Source organism: Penicillium waksmanii, assembly GCF_028829765.1.
Source record: "Penicillium waksmanii strain IBT 27052 chromosome Unknown utg000010l:1.0-3698451.0:1.0-3701458.0, whole genome shotgun sequence".
NCBI classification, from domain to species: Eukaryota; Fungi; Ascomycota; class Eurotiomycetes; order Eurotiales; family Aspergillaceae; genus Penicillium; species Penicillium waksmanii.
The window spans coordinates 3,021,885-3,049,368 of record NW_026643256.1 but is presented as its reverse complement, the minus strand read 5'-3'; the positions used below and the strand labels follow the sequence as shown (position 1 = coordinate 3,049,368).

Below are 27,484 nucleotides of genomic sequence, written 5' to 3'. Positions count from 1 at the left end.
GATTATCAGAAGGGCCCTGATCAAAAACTTACTAGTATTTTGCAGCCCCGGTCTCATCTGAGTACGAGTACCTGACTGTTCAACAAGATTGTTGACCAGTGCTACTAGAAATTTCAAGTTGTTGGAGTGGATCACCTGTCATGACTAAATGGCCCGTGTCTACGGAGTACTTCGTATGTGAATGAATGAAGTAAAAAATTAAAGCTTAAGGCTTAGCCAAGATTCCACTTTCCATTGCATTTACGCGTCGACCCGTTCCGCATGTGTTCGACCCTGATCGCCATTTCCAAGATTTGTCATCTAGAATGAGCATTTCCAGTCGCTCATCACCCAAAGCTTCAGAGCTCTTGCTGCAATGATAACCATGTCTTCCACGCCGACACATTTTGTCTCAACAGCAAAGCGCCAAGCCAAAGAAAGGCTAGGATCGTGCAGCACTCAAGAAATCGAAAGATGGCGAGTCCAATGGGTAAGTCCCAGTTAGGGGATACCAAGCGCTGCAGTCAGCAACTTGAAGCGACCAGTCAAATGTACTGCCCAGGGAATCCTTTCATTTCGCATGGCACTGTTCCACGAGAATTCTTCCAATAGCGAAGGTGCCCGTACATACTCTGTACAAAGTCCAACTGCAACCCACCTATTGTCGACACCCCCAGTCATGAGATGACATGATATAAGAACACGGATAAGCTAAGCTTCTTGATCCTATTTAATCCAGGTCCCTCTCCTTCAAGTTATCGGCCCTGCTCCTGCTCCCCCAATCATAACATCACAGACCGCGTGTGTTCAAGTTACTTATAAATTGGGGGCCGTGGAGATACGCAAACCCCGTCTTTCTATAAACTAGTCAGTTAACTCCGGTATAATCGCCGTGACCGCGTCAAGTTCCAACAAAATACCTATAAAATCGAGTATGGAATAAGGCAGATGAGAACTTGAATCCATTCCAGTATTCAGATATTACCAAGCACAAGGATCTCATCTCATCTCACCTCACTTCCAACCATCACCACCATCACCATCACCATGTCAACCGAAAACCAAACCCACCAAGCCGCAACCCTCCCTTCAAAAGCCACCGCATTAAAAACAACAACCCGCCAAACCCCAACGCCCGGCCCAACCGAACTCCTAATCGAAGTCCACGCCCTAGCCCTAAACCCAGTAGACTACCACCAACGCGACACAGGATTCTTCATCCAAGAATATCCCGCAATCCTAGGCTCCGACGTCGCAGGCGTTATCATCTCATCCGGACCCCTGACACGAGAATCCATGAAACCCGGGACCCGCGTTACGGCACTAGCAAGTTCATTCTTTAACGCCGGTGTTGATTACGGCGCATTTCAGAGACGAGTTCTCGTGCCGGAGGAGACTGTTGCGATTCTTCCGGATGGGTATTCTTTTGTTGAGGGGGGCAGTTTTCCCTCTTGCGGCGGTTACGACGTGGAATGGGTGGGTTTGGGCTGGTTTGATGCCTGCTGCTACCACCAGTCAAGTTCAAGTTTCTGCTTCGGAGGAGGGGGTTTTTGTTTGGGGTGCGTCGAGTAGTATTGGAGCTTTGGCTGTGCAGGAGGCGAAGTTGATGGGGTTTGTTGTCTATGCTACTGCCAGTGGACGGCATCATGATTATATCCGGGGTCTTGGGGCGGATCGGGTATTTGATTATAAGGATGAGGATGTGTTGGGTCAGATTGTTCAGGCGGCGGGTGCGGATGGTGTGAGGATTCGGATTGGATACCATGCTACCGGGGACCAGCACTTGGCGGCTGATGTTCTGCATGCGTTGAGGGGTGAGGGACAGGGGGAGAAGTCGAAGTTGGCGATTGCGCCAATCTTGGATCCCGAATTGAAGGTTCCTGATGGTGTTGAGGCTGCTTTTGTGTATCCTCCGCAGGATCGGGCGGAGTTGAAGGAGAGAAATCGGGCTATCTTTGTGGACTGGTTGGAGGGGAAGCTTGCTGGTAAGCAGGTCGTTGCTAGCCCCCATATCAAAGTTATCAAAGGTGGGCTGGGGTCTGTTAATGGGGCTTTGGATGAGTTGAAGGCTGGGGTCAGTTGCTTGAAGATTGTGGTGGAGCTGTGAGGAAGGTACTGTAACCGTCTAGGCACCCACCAGGTGCTTCATAAAGTTGGCAATACGAATTCGAATTCGCTGAGATACTGGGAACTTCGTTGCCAGATTGATCTAATGATAATGGGAAACCTCCATTCGGTTATCTGATAAATACATACCAAGGAAGAACAGAGTCTTCACCTGGGGAGAAAAGAATAGAACAAAGGCCAAAGAAAAATGGATCAATATAGGCCATAGATAGAACAACTCCTTCGTGTATGTGAGTATTTCCATGTTGTGTATATGTATACCATATCATGAGATCAAAATAAAAAGTGCACAATGCACGAAGCGATCATGGCAAAGTCGAAATGCAAAAGAAAGAGAGAGAAAGAGAAAAGCATGAACGCTTGAAATTACTGCAGATGGCCGCGAGTCAAAAAAGGATGTTGCTGTTATATGGGTATCCAATGGAAAAGACAGGGTCGAGACATATGGAAAAGTTGTGAAAGGGGCGAGGAGATCATGATGATCAATGTTTTCAAAATCGGAGAATAGTTTATTCTTCCTTCGATGGGGGTGCAGCATTGCTCTTCACCTTCCCATCGGCCTCGACAGGCAGGCCGTCAGGGCTGAAGTCAGGGCTGAGGCCGGAGTCTCCTGTGTCACCGCTGCCACTACCCCATGAGTCTTCCCGTAAGAGCTCAGCGGCATCTGGTATGTGAGGCCTTGGCAGACCGTTGGAAGAAGGCTTATTCTTCGTATGGCGGGTCGTCGACGGCGAGGTAGATCCGTCGGCTGATGTGACGAAGTCGTTGCGGTGACCGGTTTGCATAGGGCTGGCAGCGCTATCTAAACTGGGCGAGGAAGACGGTGGAGTATCCAAAAACCCACGCCACTTCCGCCAGCCCTCGAAGTCAATCAGTGCTTGCATGCAGCCCCATTCCGTAACCTTCTGTGATAACCATGGGAAACCAACAGGCTTGGTCAGAAAGTCGTTGCAGCCAGCTGCCAATGCCTCGTGACGATCACTTTGCAGACTGCTTGCTGTCAAAGCGACAATGATGACAGGGCTGCGGAATAAGGACAAGTCGGTGAGAGTATCTTCCTCGCTAACGGTGCGGTTAAGACCCGGCCTCCTATCCTCACTTGTACTCGAAACACTCGAACGACCGGATGCATTCTTAGGGAAAACGCCAATACCGTTAAGTCGTTCCAGGCGACGAATTTCCTTGGTGGCATCCAACCCGTTCATGACGGGCAACTGAATATCCATCAATACCAAGTGAAATCCGCCTTGTCGCCATTTCCGTACCGCTTCCTCTCCATTTGCCGCGCATTTCCATCGGACACTTAATCGCTTCATAAACGCCTCGAGGAGTTTTTGGTTGATAATGTTGTCCTCGACGATCAGAACATTGATCGGAGGAACGGTACCATCAATTAATCCTCCAAAGACTGCCCCAGGTGAAGCAGAGCTCTTGGGTTTGCGTGACACCCGCGGCGATACTACCGGTGCTGGTGGAGTATGTGATTTGGTTTGGGGAGAATCGGGTGCTGGTGCTGGGGGTGTGGGCACGCTCGGTTGCGTTGGTGGTACGGGTACAGAATGGGGAGATATGCCCGCCTCTGCTAAAAATCAGTCATCTATGCTTCTATATGCTTGGCGCGTGGGTATACGTAGAAAACATACCTGTAACACTAACGATAGGACCTTGGCCGAGAATCGTTGGCGAATTGGTTGTGTGCCGTTGGAGTGGTGGCCGACGGTGATGTCGTGACCCACCCCTACCTGGCGAAGGCAACGGAGGAGCCACCCCATTGTTGATTATCGACATCGCCGGAGCGGTGTTTGGCCCGGAGGCTGCAGGATGCGTAGGTGGGGTGGGAACTTTCGCGGGCATCAACGGGAAGTATTCGCCATGCTCACCAGGCTCCGGGTTATGATGATGATAGACCGAGTGGCGCGGGGAGGGCTTCGGAGTGCGGCGTGTAGGTGCGTCAATCAACAATGCCTCCTCTATCTTTTGACCACCGGGGTAATATGTGTCCAGAATTGAGGACAGAGATTCCTCGGGACTGAGGAGGCGCTCCGAGGTCGTCTGGCGATTTGTGCCCTCTCGTGGGGCAATTCGTATCACGATATCCGGAGAATCCCATGTCCTCCCTAATGAGTTGGCGAATTTCATAATCACCTGGTCGCGCAGTTCGTCCACCACCGCATCCTCCAAGCAGGGTACCAGGGTGGCGGAGCCACCTGGTCGTTTCACCCAGATCCGACGCTGGACCATCTCGTCGGCTACCACAGGAGCGTAGGCGGTTTGTGGGTCGCTCAGTCCTGAGAAGAGACTTTGTTCTAGAAGGCCGGTGATCAAGTGTTGGTGAGATGATGGAAGCAGAGACTGCCGGCGGATGGCAATGCTCGGGCGCTTGCTGGACTGAGGAGGGAAGGCGGATGAGGATGGCCGGCGATCAGCTGCAGTGCGCTCAACGACAGTATCAAGAGTCGGGGTCAATTGAAGCTCGGTAGGTGCCGGAGTTCGAACCCTGACTACCGCGGACTGGAAGGAGGTATCGTCGGAATGCTGGGGGGGTCGCGAGTGGAGACTCGAGGGGGGATGGCAGTTCGTCCGTCAGAGGGGTGTATAAGAGGGGGGTTTTCGTGGTCGGTAGGAAGCGGGGATGATGTAGATCGCTCTGGTGCGTGAGAAAGATGGCGGTGCTGGTGTTCGTGTTCGGCGGATGGCGAAGTGGATGAGTTACAGTGGCGACGCTCGTGACGGGTCCGGGACCGGGAGTTGGACTTGGACTTGGGCGCGTCCCCCTCGTGCCGATCGGGATCGGAGGTAGGGCCGATCTCGTCCGAGGAGTGGTTAGCGGAAGAAACGACGCTGTAGGGGGACTTCTCGCTCGCGGAATCGAAGAGATGTGAAGGGCGAGAGTTATTCGCGGGTGGATTTGGGTGGACGTGGACAGGAACAGGGACAGGCGGGTCCGCCCCGTTGCCCGCTTTGGGTACTGCAGGCGTTGATGATCGTCGTAATAGCTTTGCCTTGAGAAGACGCGATAGACGTCTCTCTGGCATATTGATTGCGGGGGAAGCTCAGAGTGAAGGCATAGTTGAGGTGGCGGAGGAGTAGGAGGAGTAGGAGGAAGCTGGGTACCAAGGGGGAGCGGGCACTGTTGACACCGTTGATGCTTGTTCAAGTTAGCCCAGACGGGGTTGGTGTGTTGGGCCTAGCTCATCCAGGTAGCTCCAGCTTGTTTCAACACAGAGAACCGTGGATCATAGGGGGGAAATTAGGGAGAAGGTTAATGGAAAGGTTAAGGGAGAGGTCAAGGAGAAGATGATGAAGAAATTGAAGTTGTACTGGAGAGAGGGGAACGCGTGGAACTCAAGTCACGCAGCGAAGCGAACTAGCAAAGCACTGGCACTGGCAGCTGCTGATCTCCCGCCCAACTTGAAACTTGAAACTGTGAAACTGAAATAGTACTAGTTTCTTGGAGCTGTGTGATGCTTGCGCGGAGGCGTATGGTATATTCATGGACTGATACTTAGGTATCCATGGTTCATCTAGAGCATAAGGTATCCTTTAGGCTGAAACCACCCTAACATGATCATTTCTCACTCATCTCTGACCGCTCCATTGGAGGCCCTGTCCCTGCCCCTGTCCATGTGTCTGTCTCTGCCCCTGTCGGTTTCGATTCTTGATCCTGATCCTGATCCTGATCCTGATCTTGATCTTGATCGAGGACCCCTGCCTCTAGATCTCTGCTGTCCTCTGTATCCCGTCTCCGCAATTCCAACAAGTCATCAATACTCTTGCCGGTTTCCTTGGCTTCTTTGCGCAGCTTGCGATACCGAATGCGCCAGATGATATGGCTCAAGTAGATCCCTGCTTCCAGAACAACCCTGGAGAATACCTCTTTAGCACTGACAAGATCCACTCTATACTAGTACTCACACTAATATGTACATGATACCCCCCAAAACATCGAATGTTCCTTGAGCAGCTAGCTATTGTCAGTGGCATACCGGCATACCGGCATATACATTGCTGCTTGATGGGGACCTACCGAGTGCGAACAAGGAGAATAGACCACCAAAAGTATCGATGGAGAGAAAAACCCAGTCTATATTCAAGTTATCAGCCCTCTGAATCGCTTGCCCTCGCAGAGTCACCACCAAGGCTATGACTCGAGACAAAACAACACTTACTAAACCCAATCACACGACCATCTCTCTTCCACAATTCAAAATATGGAGGCAACAACCCAGCACTGAGAAGAATAGCAGCAATAACCCCAACAACCAAGTCCGGCCAGGTAATTCCTTTGTCATATGGTATCTGCAGGTAGTAAGGATGTAAGCACATCCATTCATCCTCTCACAGTCGCAAAATATCCACTGGCACAGATCTACTAACCCTCAATGTAAGAATAAGAAGAGCCTCCAACCCACCAAATAACACAACCATAGCCACACAAACAAACGTAGCTTTCAACCAGCTATAACCACTATTTCCATCGCAAGACAACTTCCTTAGCAGAAACTCTTTGATATTCTCGAATCGTCCAAAACTCACTGACTATAGTACAAAACCTGGGCCCAGCTAACCAGCGCAAAAAATCCGAATATCTGCGGTTGAATCTGTAGTGGGATATTGACTTGCTAGCAAGTAGGCGAGAAAAAGAACATCACTTAATTAGATTTCAAATGGACATCTAGCAAGTAACGCTTGAAAGCTGGCCCATGGGACAACACATACCTGCAAAATAAGATATGCTCCCATCGGAATAGAGCCTGGATGATGGTTAGAGCCGGCCGGACCACTCAGCCCAATTCCTCCCAGAACACAGTGGTATAATATCAGTAGTAGTAGTACGTACAAAGAGCCCAGAGAAACATCATTGTAGCCGGAAACCCATCTGTATTCTTTCGCCGCCAGTTATACCAAATCTGTGGAATTAACTGGATGCACCAGAGCACCGTGCCAATGGTGCCGAGCACATTGGATGCGACTGTCACATTGCCGTCCGACATGTTGTTTGAATTATCGGCACGGTTATGAGTATGAATATGGGTATCGGAAGGCTTTTCCTTTTTCTTCTGCCCTTCCTTCCTTCCTCTCCGAGAAAGCGACGATCGGCCCGGTTGCTGGTGCTGGTGTTGAGCTCCAGAGAAATATACCTACAGCGAAGGCATGAGATACAACGAGAAGAAGATACCAATTTTGAAAGAGAGGAGCGGTGACTTTTTGAACAGCGAATTTGAACGAACTAGCGTAACGGACAGACCCCGATCAGCAAGTCCGGCTAAGAAGCCGGTTACTACGATTTAGGGGAGGGGGAAGAACTCCCTCTCGTGGGTTGCTCCACTCAAGCCACCTTATCTACGGTATACTAGTATATGCCCTCAAGAATCAGATTGAGAATATAAGATGGGAGGCTTGTAGTATGTATACTATATCTGCCTTTTTAAATGGTCGATATTCATACGCTCCGTTTCTTCTACGAACTATTTCACAATACCATTCCTTTCTTGTAACCTTCTAGTCCATATACAAGTCCAAATCCACAATCACCCCGCCTTAGCAAACTGTACGAGTATCGAAGGCCCTTTTTTTGCAGTGCTGCGGGGCCCTGCGCCAGAGAGCGGAGCTAGTACCAGACAGGCTAATATACGGAGAAAGAGGAGTTTGAGAACAATGCTTAACATTCATGGGAATCGTGAATGGATTTGGAGTTCTTTCCTACCTAGGTAGGGTATTGTTCGTTATCAGCTACACCTTGTTGACATTTTTCGTGTTGATCATGATGTTCTTTATTGTCAAGACGGTTAGGGAGCCGGTTTATGGGGTTGATAGAATTGATTGATTGGTGAAGTGGGGACTCGGAGAATTGATGGTTTGTGGAGGTACATACTCACGATGTACAACGTGCTCGATCGTCATTGTCCGTGCACGTGGGACGACATGGAATGCTTGTTACGGTCAAGATGAGTCAAGTTTGGGTATGTAGGAGGGTGGATCAAGCTTGGTAGGTGAGAGCGAGAGTCACTTGAAGAATGGAACTTTCGCGATTCGCGGCAGCTTGACGGGAGTGAGTCTAGACTGTCAGTGAGGGCTGAGGGGTGTAAGTAACCCCGCCTGGATGGAGATGCCCGATGTGGAAGGATCGCTGATTGCGTGATGACCATATATCATCGGTGCTACCGGTAGCCACATCAGCGCCTACAGTCCTGTCTACGAGTATATCAATACAATTTGAAAGTTGACAGAGGTATCGATTACATTCGCCATTCAGTTCTTATACATCGGGACCAGAGACGCAACTCATGCGCTTCCTGGCCGCCGAAACTTTTCATGCGAAGAAAGGAGGAAACAGGAGGACATCGGCTTCGCCAAGGTCGAGGTCTGGTCATACAATCGACAAACTCTCGCCGAGGGCCAGCAGACCCATGTTCCCAGACTTGACGATCAAAAGCACCTAACCATAACGCACGAGACAAAGCGGGGAAACTCCCGCCAAAGGACTAATACCAAGCCAAATCAAGATAAAGCAGCGTTCCAAAGGAAAAATAAATGAAATGAAAGAGATAGAGAGAAATAAGAGGGAGAAGAATGAAATAGTTGCGTCGAAGGTAATGAGAGGAGGCCATCAAGACATCACGTTAGGGGAAGGGGTGGAAAACCAAAAGTACACACACGTCGAGAGAAGTATCCGAAGGGTATCAAAGGGGTACAATGTTTTGCATATAGCAAGCTTCAAAAGGCAGACAAAAATCAAAAAAGAGAGAGAGACAGGGAATAAACGGGCATTAACACAAAACACACGAGACTTATCGATCTCACAAGAGGATCAGATAGTTCGAGGGTGCAATGCCGGTCTCTCCGCTCGATTTTCGAGCTTGCCACCATCGACCGCTGACGTCGGATACTTCGAGAATCTCGTGCTTGGTGAAGCTGATCTCGTTGGCATCTTCGGGGTTCGCATCGTACGAGTAGATGGCCTTCGCACGGTACGGGTACTCGGTTGGTTGGGGGACTTCACTGCCATCAGGGTTGATGGCAGGGGCCGGGCCGGGGCCGGGGGCGGGTGCAGGGGCAGGGCTGCTGCCACCGAAGCGACTCGGAGGCTGGGCAGAATTGCGCTCGGCGCCGGGGGGGTCCGCCGGGGTATCCGGAGACGGGAGAAGAGGTCTCGAAGCCGCTCAATTGGGCGGAGGTGTACATCTGCGGGGTGTTGCTGGTAGCCATGGTCTCTGGGCGAGCACCGAACGCGCTGGACATGGGGCGGCTGCCACGGTACGAACCGGGCTGTTCCTTGTTCAGGGCGAAGGAGTCGATGAAGCCACGGTGCGAAGCCTGAGGGGTGGAACCGAAGTAGAAGATCCAGATGATGATGACCATGGACAGCAGAATGAAACCAGCACCGGCGGCCTGTTCAGCGCCCTGCGAGCCGTAGACGGTGTTGTTGGCGCTGATGGAGGTCAGGACGAGAGCGGCACCCAAGTATCCCACAATAGCGACGCCGTAGAGATTGCCAGTGTCGGTACCGAAGGTGAAGATCAGACCAATGTTGATACAGAACATGTAGGCAATTGCCCACCAATCCAGGTTCGGGTAGTCGGTTTGAATGTCGGCGATGATGGATGAAATGAAGGCGATGAGCCAAGCCAGGATGGAGATGGAAAGCGTGGCCAGCGCAAAGGGGTCGCCCAGGATGTTGCTGGGGCGGAAGTTGGGCATTGTGGGAATATTGTCGTTGAGACTCGGATTGTGAAAAGGAGAGAGTACGCAGGTTCACCCGAAACGAAATGTCAAAAGGAAAGGCAAGCGGAGTCGAGTCGAGTGTGTACGGCGTATAAAGGAGGTCGCCGTTGACAATCAGGACCAAGTGTCGGACTCGAGTCGGCTGGCGATGGAAATCGAAGATTGAGGCACGAAGACTGCGCCTTGTCAGTGGGAGAATTCGAAGGACGGTCGCGTGGGGTCGAAAACGAGGGACACGGTTGAGGGACTCGATCGCAAACGAATGGAAGGGCAAGGACAGAGCAGGGCGCGAAAGAGCAAAGAACATGAAAACGAAAGGGGAGGAAAAAGAAGGTTAGGCGCCGGCGTTTCCAGTGGTTCGTACCTTTTTTTCTTTGAGACAAAGACGTGGGTTCCGTTCGGTCAAGGGGTGTTGTATTGGGCGGTAGTGGTGGTTGGTGTTTTGGATGTGGGCAAGGTGGCCTTGGGAGGGGGGGAGTGGAAGGGGACAAAAACGAGAGTAGAATCTGGGGGCCGTAAGGGCGAAGACAACAGCACCAGGCTGGAGAAAGGAATGAATAGGGTTGAACGAGGGAAAAAGGGTGGAGGAAATCGGATTGCGAGAGAGAGTGTGAGAGAAGAGAGAACTAGCAATGGCACTGGCACAACCCACTGACTTGTGGGCCCCCCCAAACACACAGACACCCCCTGGAATCGAGACCAAAGTGGGATCCGGGAAATGAACCCTCTCCACTACGGGTTTCAACGGTTGAGTATTCTAATACAGTAGTGACAAGGAATATGGATACTCTAACTTATTCAATCAATTGTCATCGTCATTGTCATTCCCATTCAATTCTCGTGCAGTGTCTCCCTCCAACATCATAACAAAGTCAACTTGATGTTCCTATGAATCCACGTAGGCAGTGCTATAAATATCCGGCTTAGTCACGGGCTCCGCTTGGCTGACGCGGGCTCGCATCAACACTTGTGTCCGATGATATGAATACACATTGGCATATGATATGAGTACGGAGTACGGGAGTCTGGATGTATCTGGGAGAGGATCATGATACTAGTACTGCCTGTATTTCTATAACTAAGAACCCGGCAAGACTCCCTACTTTGTACCACAAATGCCATACTGAAGACCTACTGGTAGGTACAACCGTCCTCTGCCGGGCTTGCGTAACCCTTCAATGCAGTCTAGCCTTAGGCTGACCCCTATTCCTAACATCTGCCACATAGCCATTGTCACAGCCAGTGAGTTCATAAAAAAGTACCATCCTAATACACCAAGAGTGCAGAACCTCACCGAGGGTGCCCAGGTGTATGAGTACTCCCATACTCCGTACTCATAATCTGAAGGGTCTGGGTCTCGCCTATTGTCTCGTCTCCACGCCCCACCTCGATCGGATCGTACTTTTTTCTTTCCTCTTTTCGCTTCGTTCTAGACCCTTGATGATGCTGTGAATTATACTCCGTCCTTTGGTACTGCGGTGGATTCGTCCACCTGGAAGCCTCAGGCTATTACTCCGTAAATCAATGTTAATTCTACTCTGCACTTCCACTTCTCCCTCCACCAGCTTTATACTCAATACCGTACTGCCAATGCCGCGCCAAACTCAATCCGCTCGCTTCGGACTGCCTGGTCGCCTGTCATCAGGAATCTGGGGTATACTCTCTAGAATTCCGATTGACCTCAATGGAATGCGCATCTGATCCGATCTGATCGGGTCTGATGATCTCATTGCAGCTATCGGAATGTGACTGATCGCTGGTGGTCAAGATCTGCAATCACGGTCGATTGGGTTGCCTTAGTCCCTCTAGGTGAATGATAATGGTGAACCAAGAAACCCATGAGACCAAACTCAGGTTCAAGATGCATTCAAAACTATCGTAGTAGTTACTGCTACTGCATACTAGTTAGTAGTAGTTCCCACCTGGGCACGGCAAGTACTTAATACCGTGACGTCTGGTCACCGCAACTTTTGCTACCAATTCAATTCAACGCCGACTAAGAGGATATCATAAAAGTAAACACACAGGAACCCAGCATCTCCCCTCCAACTATCGTACTATAAACAAATACCCCGGGAATCCCCCTCAACACCTGCACTACCCAATCCCCCCCACCCCGGCATACCAATACAAGTATACCAAAACCTCAAAATCAAATCTCATTCTCCCTCCTCTCCCTAAAAACCTCCCTCCTACGCACCTCCCTCTCAACCCCCTCAAGCCGTCCCTCCCACTCAGCCCAAGCCTCCCCACTTCCAACAAGCCCAACCTCATACCACCGCTGCAGCACCCGCGCCGTGCGAACCCTCAATTCCGAAATAGCCGCCGCCTGCTCAGCCTGTTTTCCCGCAGCGCGGTCGAGAGCGGGCTGGAGCTCGATTAGCGCGGCCGAGCTCTGCGCGTCGGGGATCGGGAGGTCGTTTAGTGATGTTAGACGTGAGGAGGTTTCGGGGAAGGCGCTGGCGTAGGAGAGGATGATTGAGGTTAGGGTTTGTGGGGTTAGGCCTTCCGGGATTGTTTCTGTGGTGGGTTCTGGGTGGAAGAGGGTTTTGTTTTGGTCTTCTGTTGGGTGGGTTAGCTTTTGTTTGGTCCTGCAGGGGTTGTGAAGCCATTGAGCGTGCGCGTGGGGTTGGGGTTGGGGTAAGGATTGCGGCGGTAGGGCGGAGGAAGAAAGAGGAAGAGGAAGAGGCATGGGACCACAAACGGAGTTGGATGATGTCCCGGACGGCGGGCACGGATTTGCTTAGTTTCTCTAGTTCTTTTTCCAGTCGGGCGAGGCGTCGGGAGATTGTTTCGTCGTGTGTGGTTGGCTTTGACGGTGTGTTCGGGACTCCTATCCAGTCTGAGCTACCGGTTAGGAGATAGGAGAGTCGACGAAGGCGTGCTTCCAGGAGTTCGATTGTGGCGCCGGCCACGGTGTCGCTTTCGACTGTCATTTTGGCTTTGTGAGGGGCAGGTGATGGGATTGGAGCTTGAGCTTTGTGCTGTTGCGGGTGGATTTGTTGATGTACGGCGACTTGGGCGGTGGAGGTCGGTGCATCCTAGGATGTGGGGACTGTCGACACTGAAGGAACTACACAGCAGTGATAACTACAATAATTCCGGGCACATTGTCCGTTTCTCTAATTTCTCACGGATCGCATTTGAGCTGGCCGCTTAGATCTAGTGTTCATTGATTCATCACTCATACAGCCGCTATTTAAGATTTCGCGGTTTCCACGTGGTCGACCATCTCCTCGTCTTCGTCCACGTTCCACTCCGAGTCATCATCCAGCGCCTGAGAGACCTTCGCTTGATTGCTCGAGTTGGCGCTATTTCCAAGAAGACTGGCCCGCGGCTTCTCCTGCATCTCCTTTTCCTGCATCGTCTTCTCCTTTCCCGATCCGCGTTCACTGTCGAAATCGGAAACTTCGTAGTCAAAGACGTTGATGGGTTGGTTTTTGTCTTGCTCTTTGCCTTGCTCTTTCTCTCGCTCTTGTGACGAAGCATACTGGGTACTTGTGCTATTATTCTTCCCTGAAGAATCAGTCATCTGGGCATCTTGGGCATTGGCAGTGCTTTCTTCGCATTCTGTGGCGAATGCCTCGTTGTCTTTCCTCACGAAGCCCTATTTTGTGATAAGATTAGTCTGGGACACACATACACACACCCATCAAGAGCACCATGAACTCACCTGAAGTTGCCTTGGTGCTGGTTCAACCTTCGCATTCATAGCATTATCACTTGCATATACCAGCAGTACCGTTCTCCATTCTTCGCGTGCAGCGCGGAGAACTTCAATCTCTCGCACTTTGCGTGCCGTATAGCCAATGACATCGCCATGTTGGGAGGCCGACTGGTTGCCCTGGGCATTTCGTTTCTCGGCCTGGCGGGTCTTCCCATCCTCCGCAGAATAGCTAATCCGCCACCATTGATCTTGAGCGTCACTCTGGTTATCTAACTCCATCAGATCATTGGGGTCGTTTGCTCGATCACTTCTCAGGACATATGTGACATGTGGCTCAGTACAGACGCCACGGAGAGTATACTTGTGTGTAGGTGGCTCGCTGGGAGAGTCGCTGGGTTCAGTGAGTGTTTTGGAATAGGCGCGCATAGTCTCCAATGCTTTCTGTTTCTTGGATTCCAGATCTGGAGATGTCAGCCACCATAGCTCGTCTTCTGTGCATGTGGGAAGGTACCTTTTAATTTGGCCTCGACCTTATGGGCAATTTCTTGCAAGTCACGCGTGATTCGCGATGCCTTTTCGGCCTTCACTTCGGGGGTCATCGAGTCGTCACTCCGGGCCGAATTCTCTGAGAGAACCACAGGCACTGCCTGCGCGGCTTTCTCGAGTATTTCCTTCACTGTGAGCGTGCCCACGGCAGTTCGTGGAGCAGTAAATTGAGCCATTAGCTTCTCTAGCTCTTGGATCTCTTCCATAACCGCGCGTCTTTTAGTACGGAAATCCAGCGCAAGCTCTCGACAGTTGCTCATGTAGCGGTCGGGATAAAATACAGCCGGGACCTTGACATCCACTGACTTGGCATTCTCGTAGGAGTCCAATTTCATGATGAGAAGCTCGCCCAGATGTTCAAGCCAAACGTCGTCCATATTCTCTCCAGGTCTATCGCTCCAGATCGCAGTATCCAAAACATCGTAAAGAGTTTGGCCGTGATCCTGCTCGACCTGTGGTTCGAAGATAAAAAGCTCTCGGGAGATGGGATCATCCTCATCTACTGGATCATCAAACGGTGTTCGCTTATAAGCCTTAGACTGAAAGATCATTGATAGTGGATTTTCAGGTTCCGCTCTGAGTGCTGCACGATTCCAGGTTTCCAAAAACCTCGTGATGGCCTCTTCTGAATCGGAAGAGTAATCGTGAAGATGTCTAAGGCTGGCAAGGGCGTCACTGCTGCCGAACGACCGATTTGTAGAATCAAGAAAGGCCATCAGTCGCTGGGTCTCATAAATTATATCATCCCAGTCATTGTCCGCATTGTCGCCCTCGTTGATGGTCACAATCTTGGGCAGATTGATTGGCTGGCCGTTCCACCACTCTTGCGATTCCTGTCCATAGTCAAAGAGAACCTTGTTACGAAGCATGAGTGCCTCTCTTGCAAGTGGGATCTCATGGAGGATGGTGAGGAATCCTCCCAGGTATAGGTTGTTGTTAGAGGGTCGGATGAAAGCCGGTTCGCCTGCTATTCTCTTGCGGTCCTCGGGGTCCGGGCTCAAGACGACTTCTTCGGAGGTCGTATTGAATAACGTCATCGCCCATGAATTTGTATCATATTCGTCGCGCGTCGCTTTACCAAAGTGCGCTTCTTTGCTCGTTGTAACTCCAGTCTCCTGTTTTGACATTCCCTGGTTAAGGGACATCGCCACCGCTTGTTGTAGTTCTCGTTCTTCGCGCTGAGCCAAGCTCATCTTCTGGTCCGAGCCTGCATTGCCTATAGAACGAGACTATCAGCATGATTCGTGTTATGACTTCTAAAAGAGGTCTCCGAACCGGTATTTCCCTGCGAAGGTTCTGTTGTGGCTTTCTCATAATCCGGAGGTTGCGAGGCATCGATCATGTTCGTTCGAGATGAGGGACGAGTGGGAGGAGCCGTGGCTGGCACTCGGGGACCATGGTCTTGCTGGCCGTATCCGAAACCTGGAGAGGGGTTTTAGTTCCATGAAGAGCCGATTACAAAGACGAGGAGATGTACCTGGACTATTGTTGTCGTTGTAGAAGCCGGTGTTCTGTCATAGCAAAGGCTAATCAGCGTCCAGTCCCTAGCCTAGCCCTCGTGCGCTCCGAGTTATCACCTGTGGATGGGGACCTGTCGGGTCTTCGAAATAGGCATTGATAGCCTTTTGCGAGTCGAGATTATTGGCCTGTCATATTGAAAATGTTAGCCTTTGGGCTGGCAGGAGAATACCAAGGCATCTTTCACCTTCAAGAAGTTGATAGCTTGATCGCGGGTGGTGCTCGTAAAGCTGACGAAGTTGGCAATGGCGTCTTCCGGCGGATCAGAAGCCATGTTGGCGAGAATTTGGGCGTCTGTGCCGAGTTCAAGAAGGCGATTAAAGGTCGAACATGCCCGATCCGAAGCGAAAGTCTAGGAAACAAAACGCGTGGGGAGCAAGTTGTCGCATCCGCAAGCTTGTTTCCCCACCACATGACGCCAAGCCCCACCGCTTCCTCTTTGGTCAAGATCTCCGCGGCTTTCAGGCGGACGCTCGTCTCCAAACATAATTTGATCCCTTCTTTTTTATAATTATTTCCTGTGGAATTAAAGAGATTAAGAGTTGTAGCTATTGATTCTTCGCGGCTACATAATTTAATACCCCCTTTTTCCCGTTTCAACACTCTCTCCTCCATTATCATGGAGCCCTATACCTAGGTCACTACAGTAATATATTTCCTATGCAATGTGGGGCTTTCCTATTCTAGGTGCCGCCGCTTTAATGAGGGTGCTTAGAATCAGACTTACTGACCAGCTCAGAGTAGGTTACGTGGTTATTTAGTAAGGCTCTGAGCATCTCTGAGTGATCAGTGATTGCTCTGTGATTACTTAAGAGACTGATCAGAGGTCTTTATTGAGCACCTAGCCTATACCCAGCCTATGCTAAAATTGGCACTTAGCCCTATAATAGTGTTTTAGTGGAATCTTTTTTGATGGTCTACTGAGCTTGAGTTTCTTAAGGTGTCTTTCCTATTTCTGGCTTCGCTAACCTAGAATGGATTGAAAGGGTAATAAAGGCTACTTAGCAGGATTCTCTTTCTCGACAGGTTTAGTGTGTTATATACTGAACTATTTGGTGGGTACTCACTTTAGATAGGAGAAATTCTTTGAGTTTTTCAGCCAGTGTTATGTTTGGCCCACCATTAAAAGTATAATCCTTAGCCCTGATGCCAAACCAAGCTTGGTTGGAAGGAAAAAGAAACTGGGTCTGGCTTAATATAGATTAAAGGATTATGGTAGACACTCAGACTAACGGGACATCCGACGTAAAGGTAAGAATGATGATAGTCATCTTTAAAACCGGAACGGCGCAGATGCCGAAGATCCCAGGGAAATATTGTCACTTTTGGAGTTCCTTCTCAATCCGGGGTTCACTGTACTGCTAGTACTAGTTAGGTTGCAATACTGTTCAAATAGAGTTCTCGCTATTTGCGCGGCATCATCATGAGGCGTTGATCGAACTATTTGTCGGTTTCCGTAACTGACACCTCCTCATTTCGCTTTTTCTTTCAATTCTACAAACTATCCGTGTTCATCGATGGAAAAATGAGAGTCTTGAAATTTCAAATCTCTCTATTGTAAACCCGAAATCCTTGCGTTACTATGTCCTCTTGGGACAGCACGTCTACCTTGCCCAGCTCTGAAGAGAGCGACGATGTTTCGGGCCCCAACATGCTATCTTTGCCGGGGACAAAACACCAGAAGAGGCACGTCTAGAGCGAGAAGGGTGTGTCAGGTCTCTTCAAGTGTTCCGATACAATCTTTACCAAAAAGAGATCAACTCCAAGTCCGATGATGCCCTTTTTGATCTTCTATACTACGAAGACGAGCTACGGAAGAATTGTCAAACGGAGATTGTTTTACGCCAAAAGGAGAAGGGAGATATGAATTCAAATACACACAGTCCTTCTTTTGAAGATGAAATGAGCAGACTCTGCCAAGATAATTGGTTGCAGACACGAGGCTGGTGGTGGACCCGTGGTTGGATGATGGGTACTTCCGGGCCATTAGGACGGGCCTTTGAGTTATGGAGATCTAATCATTTTTGGTATATGCACCCAGATCTTGTTGAAGACTGCAAGGCTAGGGGAGGATGCTGTGGTCGTGATTGTGGATGTTGTCTTGATTATCAACGTGCGAATAGTTCAGCGGGGGTGCTAGGCGCTGGACATTGCACCCTGAAATGTGGATGCTGTTTGGAATCTCGTAGTTCTGAACCGAATAGTGTAGGCAAAATGTATTATGCGGCTCGATTCACATTCGATAATAAGTCTGGTATTATCAACCTTCAGGAGGATCCATATCGACGCCGAGTTTGTCTTGCTGCTATTTGGGGTTTGAGCCTGAATGATAGCTAGGATATCTGGAAAGAAAATCTGATTAGTACATGTTGCTTCTGTGCGGGAAGTGAGGTTTAAGAGGGGGCGGACTTTAAGTTGCTATGCTCTGAATGCTATGAATGCTATGGTTTGAATTCGTTCTTGTACCACAACAATAAACGAATCTGTATTGAGATAGCAGTAACCTAGATCGCAAAACCTTCGCTTAGAATTATTCAGTACTATCACTACTGAACTAATTAAGTGCCCTAGATCCTAGTAAAGCTTTCTATCACCCAAAAAATTCGGTGTTGATGAGGCAGACATTTCTCGGGCATTCAGAATCTTATGCCTTTTATGATTTCATAGCATCACTTTGTCTTCTTCTTCAGCACAATCTATTCACTACCTCTAGTCACCTTTATGTCTCTCGTTGAGCCCTGGAGTCTATCTTCATTCTCCAACATACTCACCCCGACTCGGAGTACAAAATCAGTATTGGCTACCAAGATACGAGAAGAAATGGACCCAGAGTGACCGCAATCTTGCCACGTCAAGATTAATTAATAAATATAGAGTAAATATACATGTAGTACAGGCTTGCTTTGGATAAAAACAAAAAAAAAAAAACAAAAACAAAGAATAAAATATATTTACGAAAGGTAGGACCGAAGTCCAGACTTTGAGAAAGAAATAGAAAAAGAAAAGGAAAAAAAAAAGTCGGAGTATCCAATTCCTAGAAAGTGAAACGTCAGCAACCATCGGGAGTCATTCTGGGATTATCAAGAACGTATAGAAAGTGGCAAATTCAAGGGTTCTCCGTCTGGGCAGTACAAATGGTGGTAATATAGGACCTCGAGGCATCTATTTACTCTCCTCAAGGATTTCTATCAAGCAGTCTATGAGCAGTCTACGATTAAACTTACATTTATCGGTCCTTCCGCTTCTCCTGTTTGACGGTCTTGCTGCGCAGTCGGGGCAACTCTCCTTGGCCATCGGCTTCGGGGTTGACATCAGCAGCAGCACCGGCACCGGCTTCAGCACCTAGCCCGTTTCCTGCGAGGTCGGGCGCTCGAAGCACCCGGCGATCCCCGGGGAGATCGGGAGGAGGAGGCAGCCTGAAGGTCGTGGCCACCGAGCTGCTGGTTGGATTTGTGGTGCTAAGTGCTCAAGCCCAAAACTAGGAGGTCAGTGCTGTCCTAGGTTAGACTCACTCTTGCTAAATCCGAAGATCGCAACCACAAGCGGCTAGGTAGTGGGATATATATGCTGGATCAGATCCCGAAAAGTCCTAGTGGTAAGATTCTACGGAGATAGCTGAAAGAACTGCTGAAAAGCAAGAAACCCAAGGCTCAACTGTGATATTGTAGAGTCCAGGAAATAGGATAATCCTCATACCTATACAATAAGGACTAGTTACAAGTTTCTAGCTAGTTACTTCCTAATCAAGATCCCAGTCCTACCTAACCAGCAACATAACGTCTTGCACATCAACCGTATCCTTCACGATAGATCAAGATTGAAATAAATACGAACCAAGCAGGTGATAGGAAAAGTTCCGGGTGATAACCTACTGGAAATAGCTGATAATTAATAATTAAATAACTCCTACTACTGTGATGTATCATTTGTATTCTTCAATTTTTCTGCGCCGGGACCCGCGGGCTCCGAACGCCCACAGCCGCGGTTGATGCCAACTGAAGGGGCCTCAGAGCCTCCTTCGTGAAACTTGTCATCGCTATACCGTGAAATAGTCCTGGGTCAACTTGGTGCCCTTTGTTCAAGCTTGCTCGATTAGAAAGTCAGTTGATTGATTGACTGATATCACAGGCACTTTGTTGATACCCGACAATGCATTTTAATTACTCTTTGTTCTCTGTGTTATATTGTGAGTTTCCCTTGCATATCATGGTATGCCCGTTTTATCGAGTCCTGGACAATGGTTGACATCAACAAAGCCCCAAAAATAGCATCGATGATGGTTTTTGCAGTCTTTATCACACTAATGCCATTGTCCATGTCTAGTACTACTACTAGTGTAGGAGTTAGTTAAGTGTTGTGAGCCTCATTTCGCTCGAGGTAGAGAGCTTGTACTATATAAAAGACCAAGTCCCCTAGATAGTACTAACTAGTACTTCAGAGTATCACAGCGGTGTTCACGACAAGCAACTCACAGACGACTAATCCACATATATATTTATTTTATCAGCATCAGAAAACATCATGGTTACAGTTTTGCGAACGCCAGTACGCGTGCTTTCCCTCGAGGTCATGAGCGCAATCTACTATGATCTCAGAGATGCGTGCTATTTCCCCAAGATTGTTCAAGGTAAGCCGGAGCAAATTGACTGGACAATGTACGAGAATATGAATGCATGCACATCCAATTTCATTGCAGAAGCTTTTGCACAGGTCGGACACCAACTGTCCCTTGATCAACAGAACCGTACAGGCAGAATGTATATCGCTCTTGACCGTCTTCAATGGAAAATATTTGCCATTTGTGCACACTCGAAAGCATTCCGAAATGCAATACAGAGCGTGAATAGTACAGACTGGGATAGTATCCTTGCATTGATCTCTCAGGAGAAGCGCAGCATCGAGACCTTTGCTCGTAGTCGCGACTTGGATTGGCGTGGTCCCCTTCTTCCTTATGCGGGAGATCCGTGGCCTGGACTTCAAGAGGCATTGACACCTGATATTAACCTAGCAACAGGGCACCCGCATCATATAGTGCAGACTGAGGATGGTGGCCTCCGCCAGCCAGTATTCCCATGGACAGAAGACGGTGAACTCCAACCCAATATGCATGGAAATTTCCTCCATCCTTCCTTCCCCAATGAGACTGCAGTTGCAAGCAAACGCAATGAGAACTTTAGAGAATGTTTTCTCTGTCGGAAAAACACCTGCAAGTGCAAACCCATGTTTGTGCCAGCAGACTTCATTGAACTCCGAGAGTATGCTGGCAAGGGGGTGGGAACCCGGGCATTGATCAACTTCCCGAAGGGGATGTGTCTAGGTGAGTTCAACGGGGTGGTACAGCCGGCACCAAGAGAGGGTGATATATGGAGTATGGTATGGACAGTCCAGATACGAGATAAGGATGGCACACCATCCTACAAATGCTATAATGAACTGATTGTGGACCCCACGCGCCTGGGTAGTTGGACTCGATATTCCAACCACCATTGCGACCAGTATAACGCAAGGCCCGTTCCGGCTGTGGCGGGAGACCAAGCTTTCCTCGGATTTATCACACATCAGAATATATCCGTGTTTGATGAGGTGACAATTACTTACGGTCCGCGATATTGGCTCGGGCGAGAGTGCAATTGTGGTGCAGTGGGATGCGTTTCTCATCCTAGAGGTGGGAATGTTTTTAGTGATTGATTTCCAAATACATACCATAGATAACCTATAAGACAAATCATAAGCTGCAAGCTCATACCAAGTCCTAGTAAGTAAATGTAGACCAAGTGAAGTTGAACGTGACACGGCGCCAGGAACCAAAAGAACCAAAGAGCCTCGGACTTGTCAACAACCCCGCAATTTCCAACTCGTGCGGGGAAGCTTCCTTCGAGGCACCCACCGAACTAACTTTCTCTTCTCTGGAACCCTTCCTGGTCAATATTCAACCCTCGAGAACCCCCCCATTATACTTTGTTCAGCCATGTTATGAATCTGCAGTGACTTATACCATCGGAACCTGGAAGGCTACTAGTATGCGTGTTTCAAGAGGGATCTTCGGAGGTCTCCGCTTTGTGCGACAGCTGCAGTCCGTTCATTTGCATCGACGAACTCTGCTGACCGAGAGCTATGTGCGTGGCCCATTGGATGTAAGTCTCTCTGCTGAAGATCCCGCTCGATTTCTCACCAAATGAGATGGAAGATCCCCGTCCCTCTGACACCGCCGTTCCTTCCTAGCCGCCCTTGATTGAGTTGACCGTTGGCGACCACTTCGCGAAAATAGTGGCCGAACATGGAGATCGAACAGCGTCAGCATTCTTGCCCCCATCAAAACAATGGACGTTTTGGTCAACCAGACTAACTGTCTCTTCAAGCGTCGTTTCGAAGCACCAGAACGATCGCGTCACGTATGCCTCCCTTGACGCCAGAAGCAATGCATTTGCTCGGGGATTAGAATCGGTGGGTGTGAGGAGGGGCGAAAGAGTGGGTGTTATGCTAGGAAATTCTATGGAATATTCCGTTGTATGTGGCCAGAATCTGCAGGGTTGAATGAGGGGAGAAGCTCACGGAACGCAGGCAACATATGCGCTGTTCAAGCTGGGCGCCATTCTGGTAAGATACTCCCAAGATGACTCGCCATGAGCCTTTTCTCTCCTGACACGGCCGTAGGTACCACTCAATCCGTCCTTTAATGCCACGCAAGTCGTCTCTGCCCTGAGCCACCTTGAGGCGAGCCACCTGATCATCAGCGCCGAATCGAACCTACCTCGCAAAGACCCTCGCAGTAACGTCAAACTTCTCGAGCTTATGGTCGAAGACCTTTTCAGCTCGAAACTACAGTCCGCACTCATTCCTTCTCTTGAGAGAATAATTCTGGTCAACAACTCCTCCGGCCGAGTAGATATATCGTCATATAAAAGCCTAACGCCCTTTTCCTCCGTCATGTCCCAATTACCGGGAGACTGCCGACCATTGCCGGGGCAAAACCTCTCCCCGCAAGATATTGTCAACATTCAATTCACATCTGGAACTACCGCAATGCCAAAGGCGGCTTGCCTCAGTCACCACTCTATTCTAAATAACGGTTCCCAAATCGGTGATCGTATGCTACTTACTCCGAACGACATTGTCTGCTGCCCTCCACCAATGTTCCATTGCTTTGGTTCTATCTTGGGGTATATGGCGACAGCAACTCACGGATCTTCCATTGTATTCCCAAGCGAGTCGTTCAATGCTCGTGCTGCATTGCAAGCAGTGCAAGAAGAGAAATGTACGGCACTTTACGGGGTGCCCACGATGTTCCTCGAGGAGCTTGGTCTCATTGCCTCGGGTGAGGTTTCCGGGGATGGCTTTCAGCAATTGCGAACTGGAATCGCGGCTGGGAGCAGTATCCCCGCAGAACTGATGAAAAAGCTTCATAAAGTATTGAACTTGACCGAACTGACAATTTGTTATGGAATGACAGAGACAAGTCCTGTCTCTGCAATGACAGCCACCGACGATCCTATATCAAAGAGAATCAGTACCGTTGGAAGACTGATGCCACATGTTGAGGCTAAAATCGTGGACCCGGTAGACAAAACACAAACCCTTCCAATTGGAACCCGTGGGGAGCTGGCGGTTAGTGGCTACCTTCTCATGAAGGAGTATTGGGGCGACCCTGTAAAGACTGCAGAGGTTATGATTGCAGATGCTACTGGGAAGATGTGGATGCATGTAAGTTGCCAGTGTTCTTGCATTCTCAAAATCGCGCGAGATCTAACGTCCCTATAATAGACTGGAGACGAGGCATCTATCTCTGAGGATGGATATGTTTCTATAACAGGCCGCATCAAGGATTTGATTATCCGAGGCGGAGAGAACATACATCCCCTTGAAATCGAGAATTGTCTCTTGGCCCACCCTGGTGTTATTGATGTCTCTGTTGTCGGTGTACCGGATGAGCGATATGGCGAGGTTGTCGCCAGCTTCATATCCGCCCGAGATCAAGGCTCTAAGATGGTTACTGCCGAGGAGATACAGCAGTGGGTGCGTGAGCATTTGAGCAACCATCTTGGTACGTACTCTTTTTCGAACGTAATTTCGGACATTACTGATATTCAAGTTGATCTACAGCTCCTAAATACGTATTCTTTCTGGATCCCACGGAAACATTCCCGAAGACGGCAAGTGGAAAGATTCAGAAGTTCAAGCTCAAGGAACAGGCGATCAAGCTGATTGCTGGCGCTTGAGATATTTTTCTCGGTATGATAGATTATCAAATATCAAACATACTGCATAGCATAGAATCATCAATGATGGCAACATGAATATATGCAGGTGTAACTATCAGGCAGATTCCCACATTTGTAGAGTCTTCATGAAGTATGGACATGAGTGCTTTTTGCACGGAGATGCTGGTGTCGGAAATCGTAAAAGCTCTTGTGCTCAAGAAGCGGGGCAGCCTTAGCTGGTTTGAAGCTGGTTTGACTCTTTAGGGAAGGAGCAGGGGTTGCAATCGATCGCAGATAGGAGAGAATTCGTTTTCCGGGTCTTATCCAATGTCACGAAATGAAAGGCGAAAGACGCAGAATGCGGAACCGGGTCTTGAAGAACAGAAGTGGTGCATGGCAACGCGGCCAGACCAAGTAGCTTGCCGCTACAAGCTCTCATAGCCGTCGAGACCCATGAGCTGGAGCCCAGCGGGTTTGAATATGCACCCTCGCGGATGCTAGACAGTTTATCACCCGGATGCTCTCTCAGGTCTTCGGGCGGGCGTCACGCGTAATCGCTCGAGCAAGTGTCATGGTGGAATATTTGTTGTGGATTCCCACGATTTATATACTCACTCGGCTCAGAAATCTTGAACGCCTGTCTCGCCCTGAAGCTTCTCTCTAGCATCCTCACCACGAGTATCGTCAACCACCCATTCCGGCTCCTCATCTTCGAAGTATTTGTCCAGCTCCTCGGACAGATCATCGTATTCCTCATTCTCGTCTACAGCCTTGTAATCAAAGTCCGGATCATCGCCTCTCATAAACCGCAACCCCATCTCCCACTGCCATGACTTCTCCCCTTCCTCCCTGCTGGCGGGGATATCATCACGGTCCTCGGCCAGAATCTCTCCATCCGGACCACGAGTGTAGCTCAGCATCGCGTTAGGATCCGGGTGCGCCAGCGCATCGACCTTGGCCTCCGAGCGCAATAGATCTGCCTCTAAGACGCCCGAGAATCCCTTCGCGCGGCCCTGCGCTTCTCTTTCCTGCGGTGTTTGGAATCGGCGGATGAGGCGGTCGTATAGTAATGGGTCTAGAATGGATGAAAGTTTTTCAGTAGTTAGCTTGATTTATATTCTTCGTCTCCGCTGTATCACGTATTCAAAGAGCGAGCGGACCGGCTAGCTCGAGCTCCGCCGAGAAGTACTCGGGGTGCTGGTCCAGATACCGCTTGCGACGGTTCTTGATCTGGACGGAGCGTTGTTTCTCATCGGGCACCTCTGCATCTGCGCCCGCGCCCGCGCTGGACTCGAATCCGGTGTCCATAGGGAAAAGTGGCATCTTCGTCTCCTTTGTTTCAGGTTGAGTCGCACGATGTTGAGAGGTTGTGGGGAAAGGAGGAGGAGAGTTGGGAACGCGGAAGACGGCGGCAAAAGGACGTCGTTTCTGCCACTCCGCGATTTCTTTTTTTCTCTGGCTTGTGTTTGAGAGATGCTGTCAGTCTGAACGTGTAAGTTGTCTGTGATTTCAAGTAACCGAAAGATTGAAATTGGAAAACCTTCCCCTCGCTGTCTTGAGGTGGAGTCTTGCTGATACAACATCTTGCAGATGCACCCTTGAGCTACCTGGAAACTGGTCACTCGCCGTTGAAAGTGGCAAGCTCTGATCGATAGCTTGGAAATCATGTCTATTGAACAATTCATTCAACAAGCCGACCTGCCCCGGCTGGGCTCCGGTGTGGCATTGCTGTTCCTGGCTGCCTTCTACTCGCCGGTGATGCTGTTGGTGCTGTCGCCCGTCTATGGCGCTCTGCCGTCGCACATCTTCCACAGCTATGCCGTCGGAGTCTTTGGTATTGCCGGATGGTTCATCAAAGATCACATTATGAAACGATTCGGTCGTGTCGCTGCCTACATGCTTCCTGTGCTGGCTTTCTGGACCCCAACTCTGCAGTATTTCCTGATGCAGCAGAGCTCCAAGCTGGGCAACCCGACGGGCCCAATCATCACTGAACTTTTTGGTTACCTGCCTATGGTTACGTTGACTGTGGCCATTGCCGGCAAGCAAATCCAATATGCCCTGCACCTTGAAGCTCAGGGAGATCTGGTGGTCGAGCATGTGCCTCTGTTGGCCACATACGCCATCTACTCCGCCAGCGAGCATATCGCTAAGGCTATTCTATCCTCTGCCATTGGTTTCACGGTTCTATTTACCCGTGCTGGCCTGCAATTTATTATTGCGGCTCTTTACGCAGCTGTTATCCCGTCCAAGATGCTTCTTCTGGCCATCCCGTCAGTTCTTTTCTCATTGTCTTCGGATGTTCACCTGGGTGGAATCAGCGGCGTCAACAATGCCATCCGCCACGAGGGATATAAGCTCCTCGAGCGTCAAGAATCATACACTGGATACATCTCCGTCCTGGAGAACCAGAACGATGGCTTCCGTGTCATGCGTTGCGACCACAGTCTCCTCGGAGGTCAATGGACTAAGTCCGTCTCTGGATACAACCCCGAAGTCGAGGACCCTATCTATGCCGTCTTTGCCATGCTCGAGGCCGTTCGTCTAGTTGAGCCTGATCACGGTACCCCTCGTGTAGATGCTAACAGCAAGGCACTTGTTATGTAAGAGCACTGTGGACAGCGTGCAGAAAGTTGATAGGCTAACCATCTTCAAAATAGTGGTCTTGGAATTGGTACCACCCCGGCTGCTTTGATGAAGCATGGCATCGATACTACTATCGTGGAACTTGACCCTGTCGTCCACAAGTTCGCCAGCAAATACTTCAACCTCCAAGACAAGCACAATGTAGCCATCGAGGACGCAACCAAGTTCGTCGCGCGCCAGCAAAAGACGATTCCTCACCCCCAGTATGACTACATCGTTCACGACGTCTTCACCGGCGGTGCCGAGCCCGCGGAACTCTTCACCATCCAGTTCTTGGAGAACCTCAAGTCCCTTCTCAAGGAAGACGGCGCTATTGCTATCGTAAGGCTGATCATCACCGTAATTAAAAAAATGAAAATAGCTAACACATACTCAAGAATTACGCCGGCGATCTCAACCTCTACCCAACCGGCCTCGTTGTCCGCACTATCCTTGCTGCCTTCCCCTCCTGCCGCATCTTCCGCGAGCATCCAGCCGAACGTGATAGCGAAAACCCCGACTTCACCAACATGGTCCTCTTCTGCAAGAAAAGCTCCAAGACCCCTGTCGAATTCCGCGATGCCGTGCCCGCAGACTTCCTGCGCAGCCGCTCACGCGAGAGCTACCTTGTTCCGACGCACGAGATGAGCCCTGCTCTATTCTCTACTATTCCCAAGGATGGGAAATCGATTCTCCTTGATGATGAGGTTGGGAGATTGTATAAGTATCAGGACCGTGGTGCGCTGGAGCATTGGGCGATTATGCGGAAGGTGATGCCTGATTCTGTGTGGGAGAACTGGTGATTCGGTCTCGATGGGAAGTTTACCGTTCCATGTTCTTGTTGTTAGTCTGCTTTGAGCATTTCGCCGGTCATTTCATAGAATATTTCCAAGGTTCGCTCGCATGCAGTCAATGTGATGTTTCCTGTATTATTAGTATAAATGATGTCCCAATGCTGTTTTTATATAATTCCACGATCCGCGAAACCTTTCCTCGCCTGGGTAGCTTGTGTACTTCAAAGAATAGGTATGTTAAATGGCTCAACTTGGGAATACTAGGAACTAGGTACAGGTAGGTGCCGGGATTGATCCCATCCGAT

The 27,484-nt window shown here is 49.7% G+C and overlaps 10 protein-coding genes across 10 annotated transcripts; 3 read left to right on the top strand and 7 right to left on the bottom strand.

Annotated features, from left to right (window-relative positions):
- Positions 1 to 1,026: 1,026 nt before the first annotated feature.
- N7481_013092 (zinc-binding alcohol dehydrogenase family protein) lies at positions 1,027 to 2,086 on the top strand (the record flags this gene model as incomplete). Its single annotated transcript, XM_057272311.1, is given in 2 exon segments — positions 1,027 to 1,397; positions 1,414 to 2,086. 2 exon segments carry the CDS (start codon positions 1,027 to 1,029, stop codon positions 2,084 to 2,086), a joined length of 1,044 nt encoding a protein of 347 aa, XP_057116499.1.
- Positions 2,087 to 2,615: 529 nt separating this feature from the next.
- On the bottom strand, positions 2,616 to 5,141 carry N7481_013091 (response regulator; the record flags this gene model as incomplete). The annotated part of the gene is made up of 3 exons (XM_057272310.1): positions 2,616 to 3,565; positions 3,750 to 4,617; positions 4,665 to 5,141. 3 exons carry the CDS (start codon positions 5,139 to 5,141, stop codon positions 2,616 to 2,618), a joined length of 2,295 nt encoding a protein of 764 aa, XP_057116498.1.
- Positions 5,142 to 5,674: 533 nt separating this feature from the next.
- Positions 5,675 to 7,100, bottom strand: N7481_013090 (PQ-loop repeat-containing protein; the record flags this gene model as incomplete). Its single annotated transcript, XM_057272309.1, has 8 exons — positions 5,675 to 5,969; positions 6,022 to 6,070; positions 6,134 to 6,190; positions 6,276 to 6,405; positions 6,484 to 6,565; positions 6,643 to 6,728; positions 6,826 to 6,860; positions 6,947 to 7,100. The coding sequence occupies 8 exons, from the start codon at positions 7,098 to 7,100 to the stop codon at positions 5,675 to 5,677; spliced, it is 888 nt and encodes a 295-aa protein (XP_057116497.1).
- Positions 7,101 to 8,906: 1,806 nt separating this feature from the next.
- Positions 8,907 to 9,807, bottom strand: sho1 (osmosensor SHO1; the record flags this gene model as incomplete). Its single annotated transcript, XM_057272308.1, has 2 exons — positions 8,907 to 9,108; positions 9,179 to 9,807. 2 exons carry the CDS (start codon positions 9,805 to 9,807, stop codon positions 8,907 to 8,909), a joined length of 831 nt encoding a protein of 276 aa, XP_057116496.1.
- A 2,176-nt stretch (positions 9,808 to 11,983) lies between these two features.
- On the bottom strand, positions 11,984 to 12,767 carry N7481_013088 (putative nuclear distribution protein RO10; the record flags this gene model as incomplete). Its single annotated transcript, XM_057272307.1, has 2 exons — positions 11,984 to 12,393; positions 12,536 to 12,767. The coding sequence occupies 2 exons, from the start codon at positions 12,765 to 12,767 to the stop codon at positions 11,984 to 11,986; spliced, it is 642 nt and encodes a 213-aa protein (XP_057116495.1).
- A 263-nt stretch (positions 12,768 to 13,030) lies between these two features.
- N7481_013087 (ubiquitin-associated-like domain-containing protein) lies at positions 13,031 to 15,836 on the bottom strand (the record flags this gene model as incomplete). Its single annotated transcript, XM_057272306.1, has 7 exons — positions 13,031 to 13,438; positions 13,505 to 13,959; positions 14,010 to 15,260; positions 15,320 to 15,466; positions 15,522 to 15,555; positions 15,622 to 15,690; positions 15,735 to 15,836. The coding sequence occupies 7 exons, from the start codon at positions 15,834 to 15,836 to the stop codon at positions 13,031 to 13,033; spliced, it is 2,466 nt and encodes an 821-aa protein (XP_057116494.1).
- A 2,952-nt stretch (positions 15,837 to 18,788) lies between these two features.
- Positions 18,789 to 19,337, bottom strand: N7481_013086 (uncharacterized protein; the record flags this gene model as incomplete). The annotated part of the gene is made up of 2 exons (XM_057272305.1): positions 18,789 to 18,999; positions 19,324 to 19,337. The coding sequence occupies 2 exons, from the start codon at positions 19,335 to 19,337 to the stop codon at positions 18,789 to 18,791; spliced, it is 225 nt and encodes a 74-aa protein (XP_057116493.1).
- Positions 19,338 to 20,083: 746 nt separating this feature from the next.
- N7481_013085 (uncharacterized protein) lies at positions 20,084 to 23,778 on the top strand (the record flags this gene model as incomplete). The annotated part of the gene is made up of 5 exons (XM_057272304.1): positions 20,084 to 20,833; positions 21,785 to 22,006; positions 22,217 to 23,263; positions 23,324 to 23,603; positions 23,663 to 23,778. 5 exons carry the CDS (start codon positions 20,084 to 20,086, stop codon positions 23,776 to 23,778), a joined length of 2,415 nt encoding a protein of 804 aa, XP_057116492.1.
- Positions 23,779 to 24,380: 602 nt separating this feature from the next.
- N7481_013084 (uncharacterized protein) lies at positions 24,381 to 25,083 on the bottom strand (the record flags this gene model as incomplete). The annotated part of the gene is made up of 2 exons (XM_057272303.1): positions 24,381 to 24,835; positions 24,921 to 25,083. 2 exons carry the CDS (start codon positions 25,081 to 25,083, stop codon positions 24,381 to 24,383), a joined length of 618 nt encoding a protein of 205 aa, XP_057116491.1.
- Positions 25,084 to 25,425: 342 nt separating this feature from the next.
- Positions 25,426 to 27,188, top strand: N7481_013083 (spermidine synthase; the record flags this gene model as incomplete). The annotated part of the gene is made up of 3 exons (XM_057272302.1): positions 25,426 to 26,363; positions 26,421 to 26,727; positions 26,784 to 27,188. The coding sequence occupies 3 exons, from the start codon at positions 25,426 to 25,428 to the stop codon at positions 27,186 to 27,188; spliced, it is 1,650 nt and encodes a 549-aa protein (XP_057116490.1).
- Between the last annotated feature and the right edge of the window lie 296 nt (positions 27,189 to 27,484).